The sequence below is a fragment of the Hippocampus zosterae genome, chromosome 2, assembly GCF_025434085.1.
Source record: "Hippocampus zosterae strain Florida chromosome 2, ASM2543408v3, whole genome shotgun sequence".
NCBI lineage: Eukaryota > Metazoa > Chordata > Actinopteri > Syngnathiformes > Syngnathidae > Hippocampus > Hippocampus zosterae.
Genome location: NC_067452.1, coordinates 14,729,148 through 14,749,876, shown reverse-complemented (window position 1 = coordinate 14,749,876; position 20,729 = coordinate 14,729,148). Strand labels below are relative to the sequence as shown.

The 20,729-nt window shown below is 42.2% G+C and overlaps 1 protein-coding gene across 3 annotated transcripts in view; it reads left to right on the top strand.

The window, feature by feature from the left end:
* Window positions 1-20,729, top strand: part of LOC127595955 (segment polarity protein dishevelled homolog DVL-1-like) — a 38,293-nt gene that overhangs the window by 6,117 nt on the left and 11,447 nt on the right. For all 3 annotated transcript variants that reach the window (XM_052058037.1, XM_052058038.1, XM_052058039.1), the window contains exons 2-7: window positions 7,767-7,836; window positions 9,669-9,790; window positions 12,779-12,897; window positions 18,082-18,220; window positions 19,145-19,238; window positions 19,388-19,457. In XM_052058037.1, coding sequence (XP_051913997.1) covers window positions 7,767-7,836; window positions 9,669-9,790; window positions 12,779-12,897; window positions 18,082-18,220; window positions 19,145-19,238; window positions 19,388-19,457 — 614 coding nt within the window. The remainder of the gene's footprint in view (window positions 1-7,766; window positions 7,837-9,668; window positions 9,791-12,778; window positions 12,898-18,081; window positions 18,221-19,144; window positions 19,239-19,387; window positions 19,458-20,729) is intronic.

Here is a 20,729-nt window from a genome sequence, read left to right as displayed (position 1 = left end):
GCACTTGAAGGCTGCTTCAGAGTAATCTGAGTGTCTCAAACGAAAGTGCCTACACCACACAAGCTATGAGTCCATCATTCGCCGATGCAAGTTTTAATAAAAGAGTGTTTCAACATGCAAATAGTCATATTCTCATTGGAGCTCTTCACAGTTAAGAGTTACTCTTAACTTAAAGTATTTCCTGTCAAAGAAAGTGGCTCAGTTGAATTTACAGAATGCATGCACGTCATGGCGTATGGTCAGGATGGTACCACTGCCCTAATTTGAGCCAGGAAAAAACCTAGTAGCTGTTGCATTGTTTTCTCTGTACACACTCATTAATTTACCCGCCAGTTTTGCTTTTCATACTTGATTACGCTCCATAATATGATTCTCTTTTTTTTTTTGCCCTTTTATTGTTCGATACTAGCCAAAGCTCTGAGGTTGTGCGGAGCAAGTTGGCTTGGTGCCGAGCATTGCCGCTGTAGTTCCCAAGCAGCCGGGAAAACGTGGAGGATGGACGGCTGTTGGATGATGCCGCACATAAGGCGAGAAGCTCATCCACCTGTGTGGTCAGAAGCCATTTTCACACTGAGACAGATATGATGACCTCATCAATAAGCATTGGAGTCCAAATATACACCTGTAGGCCATATTCATACCTTCTACAGTGAATACTGCATATGCCATAAACCCCATTTATTAATTTCCCCAGTGTGGGACAAATAAAGGATATCTTGATCTTAATGTTGCTTTATAATTGTTTTGTGTTTAGATATTTGTTATATTTCATATATGTTGGCACACAGTCACTAAAAAGGGTTTATACATATACTGTACTGTGGTATGTTGAAAAAGCACTGATACTGTCATGGTACATGCTGCTGTAATTCACGCAGACGGTGCAGGCTTGAATACCAATAGGCACTCGCTACCATTCCCAAGCCCGCAGAAAAATAGGTGGATTGAGTCACGAAGGGCCTAAAAACTGCACCAGGCAAATCGTGCGAGTGCCTCGCTGTGGTGTGATGACCCCTGACAGGGAACCCGAAAGTCACTTTGACTGTAGCCTATTAGGAGAAAAAAAAAATCAAACATCGTTGAGTGGTCATAAAATAGTGAATCAGAGGTCTTGCACTTGGTCAAAGTGGCCCTAAAAAGGTCTTAACTTGGACCTGCACAAACCAGCTGATAGCCTATTTGTCTTCAATTTGGAGCCTAATTGCTTCCTGTATCCGCTGGCCATGCTGTGTTGTTGTCTTATTGCCACTTGGTTGTCCTAAATCTGCGATGCTCTGAATAGTTATTTTGCAGAGCTGCAGGTGAGGTTTGGTAACAGATGTTTAAGGGATTAGTCATTCATTATGCTGAACGGCAGAATGAGGAAGGAGAGGCGCAGCTGCTAGTTTGTTGATTGTCACAACTGGTCATGCAACTAGCAAGAGAGGATGCAAATACCTTCAACATAACTTCCTTTGACTTTTTCCTGAAGTGGACACAGCAGCTCACCCAGCGGCCGCCACTTCCACAAGCCGCAAAGGCTGCGTTAGTGCCACTCCCTCTTCAGCGTGGCTAAGTGTCTTCAGTGGCCGGGAAATTCTCACCAAGTGTTCGGTGGCTGCCGGAGACTGCCCAATGGTCGTGCCGTGCCTCTACCTTCGCACGTCTCAGTGTGAGAGTTGCAGCTTGTTGTTGGCACGAACTTCCCTCAACCACAGTTTTTGCACCAAGATGTTCCGTCACCAGTTTTCGTGAATCACCTAGTGTCAGCCACTGGTTTGACTGAGTTCATAATTTTTAATTGGCAGTTCAGGGCTTAGCAACAGCTCAGATGTAACAGCCAATCAAAAATGAAGATCGTTTTACACGTCAGCAAGACCTAGCTGGCTTTGCCGAGCTGTACCAATGCAGTACCATATTTTGTATATTATTGTTTTACAGTCATGCTCGACTGCAATCATAATTTAAATCTAGCTGGTATTGGGCCAAAAGATCCGATGTGCAAATTTCCCATTTGTTCACTCACAAGTCAATACTATTGGTCCGCCTGCACGTGGTGTATTCTTTTTGCATATTGCTGACCAATATAAACATGGTCAAAAGGGTTTGCTCTTCTTTCTGATGCAACATCAATGGCTCGTCAGACATAATGTTTTTTTTTAATACTTCCTGAAAGTGATTGTTATGGATGTGCAAATTTGTGGCATGATGTCAGCGATACCTGCGGTTAGAAAGCAAAGCTTGAAGAGTCTCTGTGGTCAATGCAGTCAGTGAGGGGAGGAATCGATGATAACCACAGCTTTTTTTCTTCCAGCCAGCTTGCCATTTCCTCTTTGTGGCCCACTTTTCCCTTCAAATCTCACCTTGTTTTAATAAGAAATAATATAATACAGTGTTTCCCCCAGAAAACTTGCTTGCCTGGTGGCAGAGAAGCTGACCGGCGTCATAATATATTTCCTTTTAGTCAGTGCACTGTATTTAGATTTTTTTTATTGGTAAGCCTGTCACACTAACAATTTTTTTTTCCTAACGATGCATTTAGACAGAAAACTGTCTAACGATGTTCGAGCAAAATAATTAAAGGGTGCATTCATCACAATTGATCTTAATTTTTGGAAACATTAGAACAGGACTCCACACTTACTATACATACATATACATATATATATATATATATATATATATATACAGTAATCCCTCGTTTTTCGCGGGGGTTACGTTCCAAAAAGAACCAGTGATAAGTGAAATCCGTGAAGTGGGATTTATTAAAAAAAACAACAACAAAATGTGAGAGGGACGAAATTTCAAATGTGTTGTATGTTTCACATACAGCACATTTGACAATAAAGTTGTACTTGGTACTTGATAGTCAGCTTTATTTTTTAGTTATTATACAATACTGAACTATGTATACAATGCAGAGGTGATTGATCTCAGACTGCAAGGGAAGCTCAGCTTCCCCTAAAATGTCAAAAAGTAAGTGATCAAATATATGTGTGTACGTACAATTGTGTGGACATGTCATTGACTATATATGCGCTACAACGCGCTCAACTTTTGTTCCGAATCAGCTTCTTATTACAGTACTGGTTACGACGCAACTCTCTCCTCATTCATTCCCACAGCTTCACTGTGCTTTAAACTGTGTGGACGCCGAGCGTCAATCGCGCGGACGCTGGGCGTCTAGAGAGTTCTGGTTAGGTTGGCCCAATGCATTGAAACCAGACAAGTCATTGGATAATTGCTGGGTTTGTACCGCCCATTGGACGCTCAGCATCCCTGCGAGTCTGTGGACAGTGGGCGTACAGAAGCTGAGCTTTTCTTCATGAAAATTGGATGATCTCTCTGAGGCTATATCTCTTTTTGATTGACAGCGAAATGAGCCAGTTTGGAATAATGAATAATGATAATACATCTTATGGCGAAGGCATCCTTTTCCTTTTCATTTTTTTGAAAAGGAACGGAGAGTAGTATTCACGTATAAATAAACAGACACATTTTATGATGTAGGCTGAAATTGAGCTTCCCCTCCTTGACAGACCAGCATTCGCCACTGATACAATGAAACCAAAGACCAATAATTTGCAATGGTAAATTTGGCAAGCTGTACAGAGACGAGCACAGAGACTGTTCACGTCGGTTGGTGCCATAGCCAATCAGGATGCAGAACAGTTTAAAAGCTGTTTAAAAGCATTAAAAAAAAACGCGCTAAAAAAATCTGTGAAACAGCGAAGCCACGGAAAGTGAGCCGCGTTAGAGCGAGGGATCATATATATAAAAAAATTAATTAAAAAAAAAAGTAATTGGTGTCCGTCCTCCATTCAGCTTGGGTCCTCTACCAGAGGCCAGGAAGCTTGAGGGTTCTGCGCAGTATCCTTGCTGTTCCCAGCACTGCGCTTTTCTGGACTGAGTTGTCCCATGTTGTTCCCGGAATCTGTTGCAACCACTCATCTAGTTTGGGGGTCACTATATATATATATATATATATATATATATATATATATGTATGTATGTATGTATGTATGTATGTATGTATGTATGTATGTATGTATGTATGTATGTATGTATGTATGTATGTATGTATGTATGTATGTATGTATGTATGTATGTATGTATGTATGTATGTATGTATGTATGTATGTATGTATGTATGTATGTATGTATGTATGTATGTATGTATGTATGTATGTATGTATGTATGTATGTATGTATGTATGTATGTATGTATGTATGTATGTATGTATGTATGTATGTATGTATGTATGTATGTATGTATGTATGTATGTATGTATGTATGTATGTATGTATGTATGTATGTATGTATGTATGTATGTATGTATGTATGTATGTATGTATGTATGTATGTATGTATGTATGTATGTATGTATGTATGTATGTATGTATGTATGTATGTATGTATGTATGTATGTATGTATGTATGTATGTATGTATGTATGTATGTATGTATGTATGTATGTATGTATGTATGTATGTATGTATGTATGTATGTATGTATGTATGTATGTATGTATGTATGTATGTATGTATGTATGTATGTATGTATGTATGTATGTATGTATGTATGTATGTATGTATGTATGTATGTATGTATGTATGTATGTATGTATGTATGTATGTATGTATGTATGTATGTATATGTATGTGTATATATATATATATATATATATATATGTATGTATATGCTATTTAAACTGACGATCGCGAACGCAACAAACCGTGATTGAAACTAACGGTGATGCCGCTCTTTATACGTTGCGCTAACTGTTACCTGGCAGTGGCAGACCCGCCCCTCTTAAAGCGCCAGAGTCAATCCATCAATATGGGTGTCCTTGGATGGAATTTATTCGATTCCTTTGTGATTTTTGTGGTCCTTATACAAGGGATTCGAGGATTTAATCCCTCATTGTGTCTGAGGACCGGGAATCCAAGGCCAAGGACTTGACTCCCGAGGCCAAGGCCAAGGACTTGACTCCCAAGGCCAAGGACCAATGACTTGACTCTGAGGCCCAGGCCGAGGACCAAGGACCGCCCCTCGGTCCTTGAGCCGGTCCTCGAGGCCAAGGACTGGCTGGAGGAACACATCTCTGGTATATATAATATATATAACAACTGCATTGTCAATTGAAATTTAAAACATACATTGTATGAGCTAATTGCATGCAACATCAAGTAAAATGTAATTGATTATTTCACATTTCATGGAATGACTTGTAGACATGACGTTTACTGTACACACTGTACGGCATAGTATAGTTTGAGTCTGTGATGTTCCACTTAAGTTCTGTAGGTGTCAGTAGTGCGCTTTCAAACTCTTGCCAATGTCAGAACAAATCAAGAAGAAGGTGGCATGTTTACCTTCTGTCGACTCAAAACATGAATCCTAAAATCAATGTTAACAGCAAAGCAACGTGCCTCTCTCAACTGTGTGTATCTATCTGTTAAGAGGCACATATGTCTTCATACAATAGGCCCACATGCACACGTGTGCGCACGCATACATCTTATGTTTACATAGTTTAGCCGGTTGTTCAGCCACTTTGAGTAGGTGCAATGAGGACAACATGTCTCACAGATTGATCGATACGTCTGGTTCAACTGTAAGAGCTTACACCAAACTTGAGGCATGCCAGAAATTCCAGTGGAGATATGTCAATCATTAACACTGCTCCAGTAACATCAAAATGACTTGTTGCACATAATATAAGCTCGACTGCAACTGCCTGAAAATGTCACATAGATAACAGAACCCTCATTTTGGTGTGTGTGTGACAGGGGATGGGGGGCGGTAGGGATGTCCCCATCACATGACCAGTTCCAGGCCCAATCACATCATTTTCAGCTAATCGGGATCATGGAACAAGATTGATTTTTAAAATCAAGCTAATATTATTTATTTTTAAAGGCTACAAAGCAGCCAAATAATCCAGAGGTACACATACTTTGCTGAAAGAAAATGTATACATTTATCATACGAAACATTGCAACACAGCCAGAAGTAAATAGAGCCAGTGGGGCCACATTCTGGTAGTTGTCGCGGGAAGCTAATGTGAAACTCGCGTCATGTAACAATGATAATGTCTGCAGTTTGCAAATATTTGTGGACAATAGGGCTGCCACAAACGATTATTTTGCTAGTCCACTAATCACCGACGATAATTGCGATTAGTCAACTAATCGGATCATATCTTCAGCCTTCTAAAATAGCTCCCTGAGTTTTGTTTTTGATTTTTTTGGTCAGAAAACCTGAAAAAAATAACATTCTGATGAGATTTATTAATAATTCCATTTCAGGACTATAAATGAATGATCTGCTGAACTCATTCACTCCCAAAGACATTTTCAAACGTCTTTTCAGACTAGAATTGGCTGGTACTGAATAAGTTAACTACGGATGTAGCCGATGATTAAGGCAATTTATTTAGAACTTAAGCCATGATTTGAAGGTGGCGGTATGCAAATCACAGCATACTTCACCAGCAAGCAGCTGCTCTTATATAAGCATTATCTTACAGCTTGAATTCTTTCAAGTATGTAAAAAAAATCATATTGAAGAGATTTATGATAATTGTCATTAAACTTGCCACTTACAACAGCCTTCCTTGGTCAATCTAAAAACAAAGATAATAATGCTGATCGTACAATATTTGAACTTTTATTTGAGTACTGTTGCCTTTGACATTTAAAACAAAATGATGGGTCTATTTAAAAATAGAAAAAAAAATATGCATTGTCCATCCATCTATCCAACCACAAAAAAAGTGCATACCTTCAATGTCCAATGACAGCATTGACATGCTATGACAGCATACTGCAGTAATGGTATTCTTTTTTTTTTCTTAAATAAAGCTTTAACACTTTTTAACACTCCTGTTCATTCCTACTACCAAGAGTAGGCGTAGCTTTTCCAGTGACATCAAAGCTGGCCCGCTTACTACGCATGTTCGTCAACTCAAGCAAAGAAAATGCAAACAGGGCGGCGGGAGCCACAGAGTCTGTTATCATAGGGGAAACATAGCTGCAACAATAATACCGATTAGGCAACAACTTAAATTAGTTGTCGACGCTTTTGGTCATCGACGTCGTCATGATTAATGTACTAATCTTGGCAGCCCTAGTGGACAGTTGATGATTGCAATGACAACTTGTATACAAATTGAGCATTGTGCCGGGCGGATAGGATTGAGGTGCGTTGAGAACAACTAATTTAATATGCCACCCGAAAAAGCAATAAAGTGGGTCTGGAGAGCAAGCCCTTTATGGCGGCTGTGCCTCAGTATAAAACGAACCTTCCGATCAAATTTGTTTGTTTGCTGTGACGTATCCTTTGTGCACAACATCAATCTTCGGCAGTGGAAGTCCTTCCTCATTCAAAGTGGCGCACACCAGTTTGGTCACAGAATTCAGCATTAACTCCGTTTTGAATAATGAGAAACATATCGAGTCTTTAAAGCCCCATTAGCAGATACTACTGGAAATATTTATTTTATTTCCAAGGAAGAAATTTTGTTGTTGTTTTTTTTTTTTAATGCCCCCTACGGTTTTTGGAGATTGTTTCATTTCGCTGTCTGTTTGCTTCAATTTGCCCTACCTCAGAAATGCGCTTGGTTTGGTACAGTGATGAATGTCCTTTTTCTAGGCTGCTTACAATACAAGAACCTGCTGAAATGTCACATCAACATTTTAGTTCCAAAATTTCTGTTTTTTGTTGTTGTTGTTTGTTGACAGCGAGCTGTTGTCCTGACTTTGTGTGTCATTCTCCTCCACAGGGTTGTCAAAGAAGAGATTTCTGATGACAACTCCAAGCTGCCTTGCTTCAATGGCAGGGTGGTGTCCTGGGTAAGTGACTTGATGAGACAGCCATGCACGTGTGGCACGCACACATGCGTGCATGCCTCCTAAAGCACTTCTATGCCGCTCTTGTGGATCATCCAAATGGGATCGCCTCTACAGAGCTTCTTTTTCAGCACTCTTCAGTTATGCTGTTTTATGCTCGGCTTCTTGACCATCCATTGTGTAGTGGATCAATTTCATGTGGAGCAACGCACTCATTTGTCACTCTGTCGCTTGAGTTGCCTTACAGTGTTGTGTAATTACCAGAGTGTCTCCAGGGGACAATGAAGGATGTCCAATTAAATCAAGCTGTCGTGTTAGCAGAGGATTTACATTTTCGCCGTTCCACTCTCATTGAAGAATGAAGATGAGGTTAAAGCTGTGGCCTGAATTATTGATGAGCGCCATTGTACAGCAAGCTGCCCGTTTCATTTGCAGGGCCTCATTTTGTTGTTGTTGTTGTTTTTTTTTTGTTTACACCTATGACTCGAAATAATGAAAATATTTCTCAGTTAGTTTGCATTTCATTTCTTGGTATTGGATGTAAGTGTCAAGCGCCTTCGAAATAACATTCCTCATCAAAATCGGGACATCAATACTGTCAAATACTTTTAATTTTAGTCGAGTTGATGCCGCGATACAGGTGATTTTTGTAATTAAACAATGTAATGTAATTTAACAATTCAAACAACAAAATAAACAAGCACTAAGTGTGCACCTACTAAGAGCCATTTAAAGTCCATTAATCAGGATACACAAGTGCGTGTTCATTAAAAGTTAAAAGCCTGTGACTGACAACACCTAATGTGTGCCAAACGTTTCCCAATCAGAATCACATACTGCTGCTACTGCTACTACTGATGACGATGATGATGATGAACCAAAAGGGTGAGCCAGTTACCATAACAGGTGGATTAAGCGCAGGTTGATTAGTCAAGTCTTGAGCGTGAGGTTGACAAACATTGTTGCGTTACGGACCATCTTGGACACTGCATGAGTGAAGAAACAGAGCTAAGTACTGCGAGGCAAAATGATCAAAAATAGTTGAAATTGCAAACCGCACAGATTGTGCACAAAGTTAAAAATATGTTTCAACAAAACTTTGAACAGATGTTTGGGGGGGGGGGTCTTATAAATGAATGAAGTGGTAAATCAAACTTCAAAATTAACACCATTCACACAAAGAGGTGATTCAGAATTTCATTGCAAGAGGTCAAATTATGGAACAGTCTACATGAGGGCTTAAAACAATGCAGAAACATCCTGGATGAAATACCAAAGTCACAATCGCTGAATACAGTTGAACAAGGGTTGTGGCAAACATTCGCTTGGTGTTCAGGAGTCAAGTGTTGCTCATTTGTACTTCTTAATAGACAGTATTTAGGTTCCCTATGGTTTGGTACGGTGTTTCTCTCAATGTGTTGCGTCTTGTGGATTTGATATGATCAACATGTAGTCGGGCCTTATTATCTTTAGTATGATACTTAAGATGGACAAAGAATAGATGTGTAGCGGTGCATGAAGAAAATCTGCAGAAGGGGTGGGCTAGACTTCTTTGCACTCTCTTTTGAGCATGTTTGGTGGCAGGTGCTCATTGTCTATTTTTGATTGTTTGATGTGTTTTCATTGTTATTGTTGTTACTTTCAAAATAAACATGAATTCATTCGTACCCATGAATTCAAAATGGTGACGACGTAAACAATAGAGGGTTATATTGTTTAAAGCAGTACTAATATTCGGTGTAAAATGACAGTTGTACGGTGCTGACTGTAATTGATTGTGTGAGTGTGACTGCTGGATTATTTGTTGATTTCCCTTCTCTCCTTTCCTCTCCTAGTTGGTGCTTGCAGAGAGCACTCACTCTGATGGAGGATCCCAGTGCACAGAGAGCCACCCAGAGCTGCCCCCTCCTCTGGAGAGAACAGGCGGCATCGGTGACTCCCGGCCCCCTTCTTTCCAGTGAGTAGGCCAATCGCCGCTCATCGTGTGTGCACAATTCCACGCATACGTACGCCTGTTCCAGCACAAACTCCCGCGTGACCTTGTTACTGCAGTGTACCCATTTGAGTTAGCCGCATAGATTCATCATCACAGACTTGGTTGGAGGTGAAGTTGTCATGCGCCGACAGTATGTGTGAATCTGCCACCTCGGGTATGTGCTAAAAGGGAACTATAGAATCATTCTCTGGGGCCACTTTTAGTCCCTCCTTGTGGGCCATGGAGTATAGAGGCGCTTGTTGGCTCTTATTTGTACAAACGATGCATATGCTGCTCTAAAATAGCCTTTGCAGCATAACCATCTTCAGGCAGTCATTGAGTAGCATTAGTCTCTCAAAGCACTCACCCGTATTTGCCTGATAGACACACTGAAAAGAAAAAAAGAAAATGCTCCAATGGCCAAGTGAGTACTTCCCCAAATTTTCATTTTTTAAAAATTTTTTGTTGTCAGAAATATCCATTTTACATGACTTATTTTCTTTATTTTGATGAAAGAAGAGTAGTTTGTAGTTTCATTAGGGCACATGACTGAAGGATGTCAGAAGCGCACTCTTTTAGGTGCATAAAGAAAAGTGTGTCTATCCCAAGCACAGAGACAGAAGAATGCTGGCTCATCTAACCGTTATGCTAAAACTAAAAATGTTACCTGATGAAAGAGAGAGTTCAAATGACTTTTGTAATACTTCTGTTATGTTGCAGCTCCGCAAAATTGCAGGATTTTGTGTGGAACTAAATTCCTTGCCTGTCGCGTAGAATCCTACTTCTGTGGCACAAATCTGTCATGTCCTCATGTGTGGAAAAGGAGAGCCACAGTTTGACTCATCAACATGATGAGCACACTCACGCAGGAACTACTGTTGGCCACAGCTCACGCCCAGACATTGACATGCAGACTAGCTTGTGCCAAGCGGGTTAGCTCGAGCCTCCTCGCCGATGTCGCCATCACATGCTATCCCACGAGACCCACATTTCAAAAGACATGCACACATACTACAATACATGCAGTTTTTTAAATGTAATTTTATGCTTTGTTTGTGGTCAAATGTGCTTATCATTAATTTAAAAGTGTGCTTTGCCGAGTTTAAATGTGTTTGAAATGTGGAAGGAGGTTAAGCTAGTAATTTTTACGTAATCCCTCTTCGTCTACATTGTAGATATTGACTTGGTAATCGGAAATTGGGGGGATTCACTATATTGCTATATTTTCCTGAATGTTACATACAGTGTATATGATTTATTCTCTTAGGACTGCAACTTTGTTCTGAAAGTCTAATTTCATGTTCTCGGGCCCAGCTCAGTCATGAAAGCTTCGCATTGTCATGAGTTTTTCTCTCCCTTTCGGCGCCCCAGTCCGCCTTACTCCTTCACATAGGCAGGAATATTTTCTTGGCAGCCTGATGAGCAACACCTGGAGAATATCGCGCCTCCTGTTAAAGGGAAGGTCCGCTCTAAATATAACTTGAAGGGCTGGCAGTATGGGGGCTGAGGCTTGTTGTCATTGCAGGGCCAAAGCAATCCTGCCGAGGCTCTATATTGAGAACAAGCAGTCTGCCATGTCTCGGAGTATCTCTCTATCCAGCATTTGACGTCCTGCCTCAAGTTTGCCCTCTGCTTCTGGCGAAACAGCTTGCCCTCCTGATGCCATCTGGAGCTACCATTACTGCCCTCATGTGGTGCAAAGTGACAGTGCAACGACCTTCATACAAATCTTCCCCCACCCTCCTGGCTTTCGCTCCTGAGCTCACCCTTTCTCTTTTCCTCTTTGAGTCAGACAGGCAAGCCGAGTGAATTCCCCGCGGCGAACCTCATCGCCGTAGCCATCCCTTCCCGCGCTCCCTAAATAGCTGGAATATGATTACCACATCATTTGCCTTTTGCGCCTTATTCATGCCGGTCACGTGTTTGTGGTATGAATGCCTCCATTTGATGAGCGTACAGAGTAGATTGTTTTGTGCTGAGAGTGGACGCAAGTGCTGTGCTTCTGCCTGCTAATCGGGATGAACAGACATTAAAAGCACCCATCTCCATTTCCCTAGAGTGAAGGGCGGACACTTGCTGCAAAGGGGCTGTTGGTTTTATAAAAGGGGGGTGGACGTTTGTTCAACGCTGCAATTTAGCCTTGAATAATCTACCCCTGGATGGACAAACAGCCACAGTTTCATGGCCATCACCCCCATTTACATATGCTGCTCGTAGTAACACCTCAACGTAGCGTGAGCCTCGATTTGCATGCCCTCCATCTTAGGTGAAGCGACCGCCAGCATTCCACATCGAGCAGCTTTCCTTCTAGAATGTTAACACAGTGTCCCGATTATCATTGGCTGATTAAGAATTTGTCTCCCCTTCGGTCTTTGCACAGTGAATGTGCTCATTTATGTCTGAGCATGTGCAAGAATGATCACATCCATGCATTATGTGGAAGAAACATGTTTACCAAAATGGGTGTAACAGACAGGCGGATTAAGTGACAGCAGTCTCACCAGCCTCAAGTGTGGCCAGCTCTGTGACTGAGTACCAATTTGTCCTCTAGACCTTGCATAGCCTTTGCAGACATCAACAACCTGGGTCTGTTCATTGCTCTGCACACACCTGATCTGCCAATGCACAATTTTGCCATTCTGTACTCTGTGTGTCTCATTCTCGTTTCAAATTGTGCTGAAGGCACCTGCTGGCTGCACTTTCAGTGGATCTCATTAATGCCAGCATTGTCCAGAGCAGCTTGCCGCTCTGGCTATTAATAATGACCATGGAAAAAAACATCGTCTATCGTAGCTTACTGGCTGGAGGTTGTGAATTTGAAACACTGTCCTCATATGAGATTCACATCCCCTCCGAAGCTATACACAAGAACTGTAGAGAACGCTTGCTGTTGCTTGTGTACCGAAGTGTCGGTCCCATTAGTTGCCCCCCCCCCCCCTCCCTTAACCTCAAGTGTTCCTGATTTTGTAGTGCCAACGCAGTAAGCAGTCGTGATGGCCTGGATACTGAGACGGGCACAGAGTCACTCCTCAGCCACCGGCGCGAACGGGAAAGAGAGCGCACGCGGAGAAGAGCTCGAGAAACCGAGCGTAAGTATAACAAACTTTTGATTTGACTCTGAACTTTGTATCCCCCAACATAAACCTGGGCAAATTAGGGCCCGGGGGCCACATCCGGTGCCTCCGCAGTCTCTGACCGACCCTCGTAGCACAAGTGAGGCAGCGACCGAGAGCTCAGACTATGACGGTTTACTAGTGACTTTTCCGGCCCCTCTAGCGACTATGATTGCAAAAAAAAACAGACAATGCAAATCTACAATTTTTATTTACCGTATGCATTCACTCTATTATAAGTCATCACTGTAGTATAATACATCACTGTGAATAATTTTATACTTATACATATATATATATACCTCCGGACCTCCAAAACTGCACACCTCTTTCCACTTTCAAGTCCCGACTAAAAACACACCTGTTCAGGATTGCCTACAACACATAGCTCTTCCATTTCCTATGTTTTTATGATTTTATGTCCTGTTTTTATATAACATCTCGTTTACAAATTTTTACATTGTATTTTCTTATTGTTTGTACAGTGTCCTTGGGCGGCATGAAAGGCGCTTTTAAATAAAATGCAATATTATTATTATTATTACTTCCCCTTTATCTACTGTATATATTTGAGAGTTCTGACGAGGAGGGGCTAATATGACTTGGCGGTGGGTGCACAAAATTGCCGTTTGAAATGTAAAGTGTAACGATATGAGTAATCTTGCCCAAGGACACTTTGACATGGCCATAATGGCCGGGGATCCAACCCCCAACCTCTGGGTTGGCAGATGACCACTCTACCACTGAGCCATGCCCCCCCCTGAAGAAAAGCTTTTCTGAAGTTTACATGTGGAAGTTTCAAGTGCAATCGCAACTCGTTGGCGACTGTCAACAGTGGTTGCATTTGGAAATCCACTCTCATACCCTCACGTCACTCTGAGTTTGTGTTGAGAGAGGCGTGCTTTGTTTCCAAACCCAACCTATGTTCTTGAGCAATTAGCAACTGGTGTTTGAACTGTCTGAAAAATATGCTGCATTAAAAATAATTGAGACAAAGTTCAGGTTTGCATGTCGGCTTGGCCCTCGGCAAGCTTTGCAGTTTTCCATGTGCACCATTGCAAAATAATTTTCCTGCCCCTACATGTTCATTCGGACGCCTGTGACAAGCTGTGCATCAGAACGTAAAATATTGACATCAGATGCTGCACACTAGGGACAGCTACCCCTATCTGTCTTCCATCTTGCATCACAACCAGTCTTTGTGACCGGCTCAATAATGTGTTCTTCGCCAACTCGTATTTAAGATAAGATAAGATATCCTTAATCGTCCCACACTGGGGAAATTTACAGCCTCCAGCAGCAAGAATGTATGTAGAAAGAAGAAAGAGAAAAAAACGACAAACATCTTTCAATTAAATGCAATATGAACACAAAATGGATAAATCACAGTACTATTTACAATTTTCCTTCACATCATTTAATTATTATTATTATTATGATTGTTATTTTTTATTCATCAGCCTGACAGCATTCGGTAGGAACGAGCGTCGGTATCTCTCCTTCTTGCAGCGCGGGTGTAACAGTCTCTGGCTGAAGGAGCTACCAAGTGCTGTCAGGGCGGGCTGGAGGGGGTGGTAGGGACTGGCCATCATAACTTTTAGCTTAGTTAGCATCCTTCTGTTGCCCACCTCCTCCAGAGTGTCAAGGGAGCAACCCAGGACAGAACTGGCCTTCCTGACCAGTCGCTCCAGTCTCTTTCTGTCCCGGGCTGAGATGCTGCCTGACCAGCAGACAATGCCATAATGGATGGCCGAGGCCACCACCGAGTTATAGAACGTCTTAAGGAGTGACCCCTGAACCCCAAAAGACCTCAGTTTCCTGAGTAGGAAGAGTCGGCTCTGTCCTTTCCTAATCAGGGTGTCCGACTTTGTAGACCAGTCCAGTTTGTCCTTCAGAAGAACACCAAGGTACTTGTAGGAGGTCACCCTCTCTATGTCCATACCCTGGATGTTCATCGGTGCTGGTGAGGACTTTTTCCTGCAGAAATCCACAACCAACTCCTTAGTTTTCCTAGGGTTGATCTGGAGGAGATTCTGCTGGCACCAGTCCACAAAGTCCTTTGTCAGTCCCCTGTACTCCCGATCGTCCCCTTCTGTAATGAGGCCAACAATCACAGAGTCATCGGAGAACTTCTGAAGGTGGCAGTTTGGAGTGACGTGTCTGAAGTCCGAGGTGTAGAGGATGAACAGGAATGGAGCCAGAACAGAGCACTAGTGTTAGGGCTGCTTTACCATTGGACCATCTTTTGACTGTGCTTGTGATTTTCAAACTTCAAAATCATGTACAGTTGCTTTTGCCAGATTTTGTGTATTTAGTTTTTTTTGTAACTTGCATTTATCTTCAATTTTCCTTCAACTGTTTATATTTTAAATACAACTGTGAACAGTGAGCCCAAATGAGAGCTGAGACTGTTGGCTGGTCCATCAAGCAAATCGTTGATTAATCAATTGTAGAGTACAACACAGTTGTTCTCATGCAAAACATGTTTAATTTCTTTCTAAATTGGATTCAAGTTAAACTATAAGGCATTCAAGAATAGCACAATCACTAAACCAAACAACAGTATAGAGCAGGGGTGCCCATTACGTCGATCCTTATCGACCGGTAGATCTAAGACAGGTCCCAAGTTGATCCGAGGAGTGTCGAGGAGAAAAAACAAACAAACAACCATTTGTGTGTCTTTGTACATGTTAGTAATATATGTATTTGTGTTAATGTAAGCTGCATACGTTACGTTCAATCATATTTTTTCCAAATTTGTCAATACTCATGACTTGTGACAGGCTATGTACACTGAAATGAGCACAACCGTGTGCTCTAATTATCTGCTGTCGCCATGGCAACAATTGATACTATTATTGCAACTCTCTCTCTCTCTCTCTTATTTGCTAGTTTCTGACGAATTAGAATCATTTCTTTTCCTGCAGACTTATTCTTACCATCACTTAAAAAGCCACGTGCAGATCTGCTCTGCGCATGTGTGAGAATCAAGGTGAAAAAAAAGAGAAGTGCTTTTCTATGACCGTCCATAGGCGTATTTTGAACTGTATGCCTTAAAACTGGCAGGCATTGTTGAAAATGTTTTATGCCTCGTATAACCAATTCCAGGTGTACTTTGTGCCACGTTTAACTGCTTTCATGAATATTTTGAGGCTTGAACGTTGATATGGGGTGCTGGGGGGAATCTAAGCATTGTAAACCTCCTTTCATTTGCCACAGTATCCCTACAGGTAAAGAGCTTTCGGACAGCGAAACTAGTGAGAGACACCACATGCAATCAGCCTGGCAGAAATAAATGCTCTCGTCTCAGACACTTTTTAAATCGAGCAATCTTTCCGTATTTCAATCTTATTGTGGCATGGCACATTAGTGTTTGATTCACTGAGTGTTCTGTTGCCTCAGATCACTTTGCTCACGTCGTGAATGCTCCAAATCACAGTTTTGTAAGCTCCTTTCCAATAGTTTGAAAGGAAAAGCTGGTAGCCAAGGAGAGTTTCTTACCCATAATGCACTGCACACCCCGAGATCTGCAAATGGTCCATTGTTTCTTTGTGGTGCTCACACACAGAGGCTTGATTTTCTGCTCATTAAATGGAAGCAGCAGTTTTGCTGGTTGTTTCCTAAGTGCTGCATCAGCAGTTGTGCAGCTCTCATAAATCAAGCAACCAAGTAAAGCCAATGTCATGAACCGGTAGTTGCCTTGATTTGCATTGGCTGACCGAATGCAGCCACAATCCCACGGCCTGGATGCGAAGCCATAACAAAGACCGCAGTCGAAGCCTCGCCGCCTGCAGCGTCGGCGGCAGGAATTCCCCGGTCACCTTATACACCCGCTCCAAGTGATGCTGTCAGAGACTCAATGCAGTTTGAGAGATGATCGCTTGAACCTGTTGAGCCAGAGATCATATGTTCTGAGTTTTCTGTCTGTGCCAGAGCGCTTTGAGAGGAATAATGTCATTGAAACTCTTTGAAGGATTTGGAACAGGTGTTGTACCTTGAGGGGCGATGGAGTTTGGTGGACGGATTTGATCTGTTCCGAGGACAGCAGATGATCTGCATTTCTGATATTGCCATCGGGCGGAGAGCGTGTAGAGACATTAGGTGTGTTAGCTTGTGTTACCGTTTTGAAGCATTCGCTCAGAAACAGCTGTTGGCCAAAATAGAGGAAAAAGGCTAAAACACGCAGAGGATGTTTTCAACTGAGACAGCAATAGGGGAGGACAGCTCCTCATTGTAAAGATAGCCTTACCTTCCTGTGCTCTGATTGGATGGAGGCAGATTACCTGTCGTCCTATAGTTGCATGTGTCATGAGAAGCGGCACATAGACGACACTTGGCCCTGGCCTGTCAGATTGTCAGCACGTAGGATCAAGGATCGCTATCGGCTGTGGTGAGTCAACTTTATTGTTGTTGATTTAGTGTTCTTTGCAAAGGTGAGAATTAGATGACAACATGCTTGGTTATTTTTCAGTCAGCCAGTCAGTGTGCGGGAACAAACGTGAGGCCATGGCTGTGAGGTTGTTGGCTCAAGCTACCCTTTTGTGAGGCACACCTTATTGCGATGGGAGCGACCACATTGCTGGAATGTTTTGCCAGAGCTCGGCAGATGTGCTCTCTGCCTCGCCCTCTCCGCTTTAGCAGAGTGCTGCAACCGATGCGCTGTTACCCGGAGGCGCCCCCTACCCACCGCTGGCAGTGTATGTGTGCTTTAAAAAAAAAAAATAATAATTATGCCGGGTCCTCTCTCTGCTTCTCGTTCTCACCACTTCAAATTATGTAGTGTCGCAATCTTTTTCCATCAACATGAATCTGTTGGAATTCTGCTTAGTTTTTAGTTGCACCCAATTTTAGTGACACCAGCGCAATCTAATGAGGCATTGGAAAATAGCGATCGGCAATGCCGCCATTTCAAGTAAGAGTCATGTCGAATATTTTGGCTATCCCACCGACTTGAGGATGGCGGTGCAATATTAGAAACAGCTCTGCGTGATGCAGTGCAGTTGTCCACCTCTGCAAACGATAAGCAAAATGATGAACATTAATACCTCTCTGAAATAATCAAAAGTGTTTTCACTAGTGGCCGATCTTGGGAAAACGGCAGCAAATGTGTTGGTGAAGCTAATGTTGCGGCCACCCTCACTCCCTCTAACTTGTCTCCAGTCCCTCGCATCAACGGTCACTCTAAATCCGAGCGCACTGTGAGGGACTCGGCCATGGGTTACGACAGCCCCTCCGTCATGAGCAGCGAGCTGGAGTCCAGTTCGTTTGTCGACAGTGAAGACGACAACGACGCGAGCAGGTAAGCTTCGTCTCAACTGTGCCATGTCACTACAAAAGCTTCTCCTTTACCTGTGTTCCTGAATTGATACACTATCACCATTTCAGCAGGGGATCTTTCATGGAAGATAAATCTTTGATATCTTTGGGCAGCATCGATCACTCATTTGTCAAATCTCTCTATCAGGGAATAATTCCTCCTTATGTGTTATCATTGATGTCAGGCAGAACAATGGGGGGATTACTCTGTAATCTGTTTTTAATTATGTCCAACATATGGCTTAGTCCATCAGTCAATTATTTGACGGTATCGAGCCCTCTCCCACTAACTGCCAATCGCAAATCCGGCGTGGCTGCTGTTAGATTTGAGTGAATGTGTGTAGAAGCAACTTCTGCCTAAACACACACAACAGCCTTCTGCTCCTGAAGTGTGGTTGAGCTGACAACTACTGGTAGTTTGATGCTTTTCTTTGGGGGGGGGGGGCTTGACAGGACCACAAAAGCCACTCATTGTCTCAATGAAAGACAATATAGAATAACGAACTTTACATACTGTAGCCAGCATTGTGTCACAAAAATAAAAAGTATTTATGCGAGAAATCATGTGATAGCAAAAAAATCAGCTAATTGGTGAATGCCAAACCGCAAATAGGTGGGCCTCCACTGTAATAGGCAGATTCTAAAGATTTCATTTGGAAACTTCAATATATGCAAAATGTTCACATTTACAATATTCTTGTTCTTCAAAGTTCAGATTTTCTAGAAACAATAATCGTAACTGCTCATGATCATACTTTAGAACCAATATGAATGACAAACATAGAAAGTTTGTTTGAAGTACAACTAACGCAGTGGAACGTCAAATCAGTACTTGTGTCTCTTGAGTAAATTGACATCCTACAAGGTGATATTTGAATTGAAATCACGTTCTTGCATCGTCTTTTAGGCTCAGTAGCTCCACAGAACACAGCACCTCCTCACAGCTGATGCGCAGGCACAAGCTCCGCCGACGGAGACACAAAGTCTCCAAAATTGACCGGGTGAGTGCCTCGAAGACGCATTGCTGCTGAAATTGGCTGCGACGCTGAGCGTGACACGCAAATGAGCGGGCTTCATGTTATTGACTTGATGTCACCCGGAGTTATTTGCCACATGCATCACATGTTGTGTCCCCCTCCTGCCTTTGCAGTCTTCCTCCTTCAGCAGCATCACAGACTCCACCATGAGCCTCAACATCATCACCGTCACACTTAACATGGGTAAGTCCTCCCTTTAAGTGTCATAGGTACGTTTGAATTTCCAACACAGTTCTCAAGGAAACACATGATTTTCAAACATATTTGATCATCCATAATAATATTGAATAATACTACTAATTCAATATTACTACGATTTCCCCCTTTATCTTAATACCTCCTCCTCCCAGGTGTTATAAATCAATTATTGACTTCCAGCCGTTTCCTGCTCTATAACATCCTCTCATAAAAGTACTAGTCCGACAGTCTTGCAAGAAGAGCAGAAGCTGCTTTACGTTGATGGAACAGTCGAAAGAAGTAGTTTCGCATCGTAGGTTGCCAGTCCAAATTTGCATTTTGCTCCAAATGAAAACGCATAGCATGGAAAAACTGAGAATCGGGGTGGAGAGAGAAAATTTTAGTTTACCGTAGTTTAAGCGTTGCGACGCGCCGGGCTGGTCACATGCACATTGGTGTGCTGCAACACCAATATATGCATATGTCACCTTCGCTCTTAAGTCATTAATCAGCACCTTCACTTTGTGCTTGGGGCAAAGGTAAATAAGTTGCACTTCTTACAAGTATCGTTCTCATGAAGGCATGACAAATTTTTATCAGCATAAGGTAAAGAAGCCATGCTAATTGCTAAGATTGACCTGGAATCATGAAACCCCAAAATTACTGTAAATCCTTGGGTCATCGAGTACACCAGTCTGGCTGGAAGTGCATCAAAACGGAGCATGTCCAACTTTTCAAAAGAGCAGGCAGTCCAACAAGTGTCTGCAGAGAAAATGGCACGTATCATCATGAATAATCCTCCAAGTACATATCACAGCTAAACGGGACCAGAAACCGGAAACTAATAATGTTGCATTGTGAGGTATGTCGACCGGAGGAATAACATGTGACAAGAAGATTAAGAAGATCTTAATCTAAGATAAGATCAGATAAGATATCCTTTATTTGTCCCACAATGGGGAAATTTACAGCCTCCAGCAGCAAGAATGTATGTAGAAAGAAGAAGAGAAAAAAAAAACAACAACAAACATCTTTCAATTAAATACAATATGAACACAATATCTAGTGCAGGGATAGGGAACTCTGGTTCCTCGAGAGCCATATCCTGCCTGTTTTAGATCCTTCTCTACTCCAACACGCTTGATTCAATGATCAGCTCATCAGCAAGCTCTGTGGAGGCCTGAAACGAGCATGAACAATTGAATCAGATGTGTTGGAGGAGGGAGGGATCTAAAACATGCAGGACATGGCTCTCGGAGCCAGAGTTCCCTACCCCTG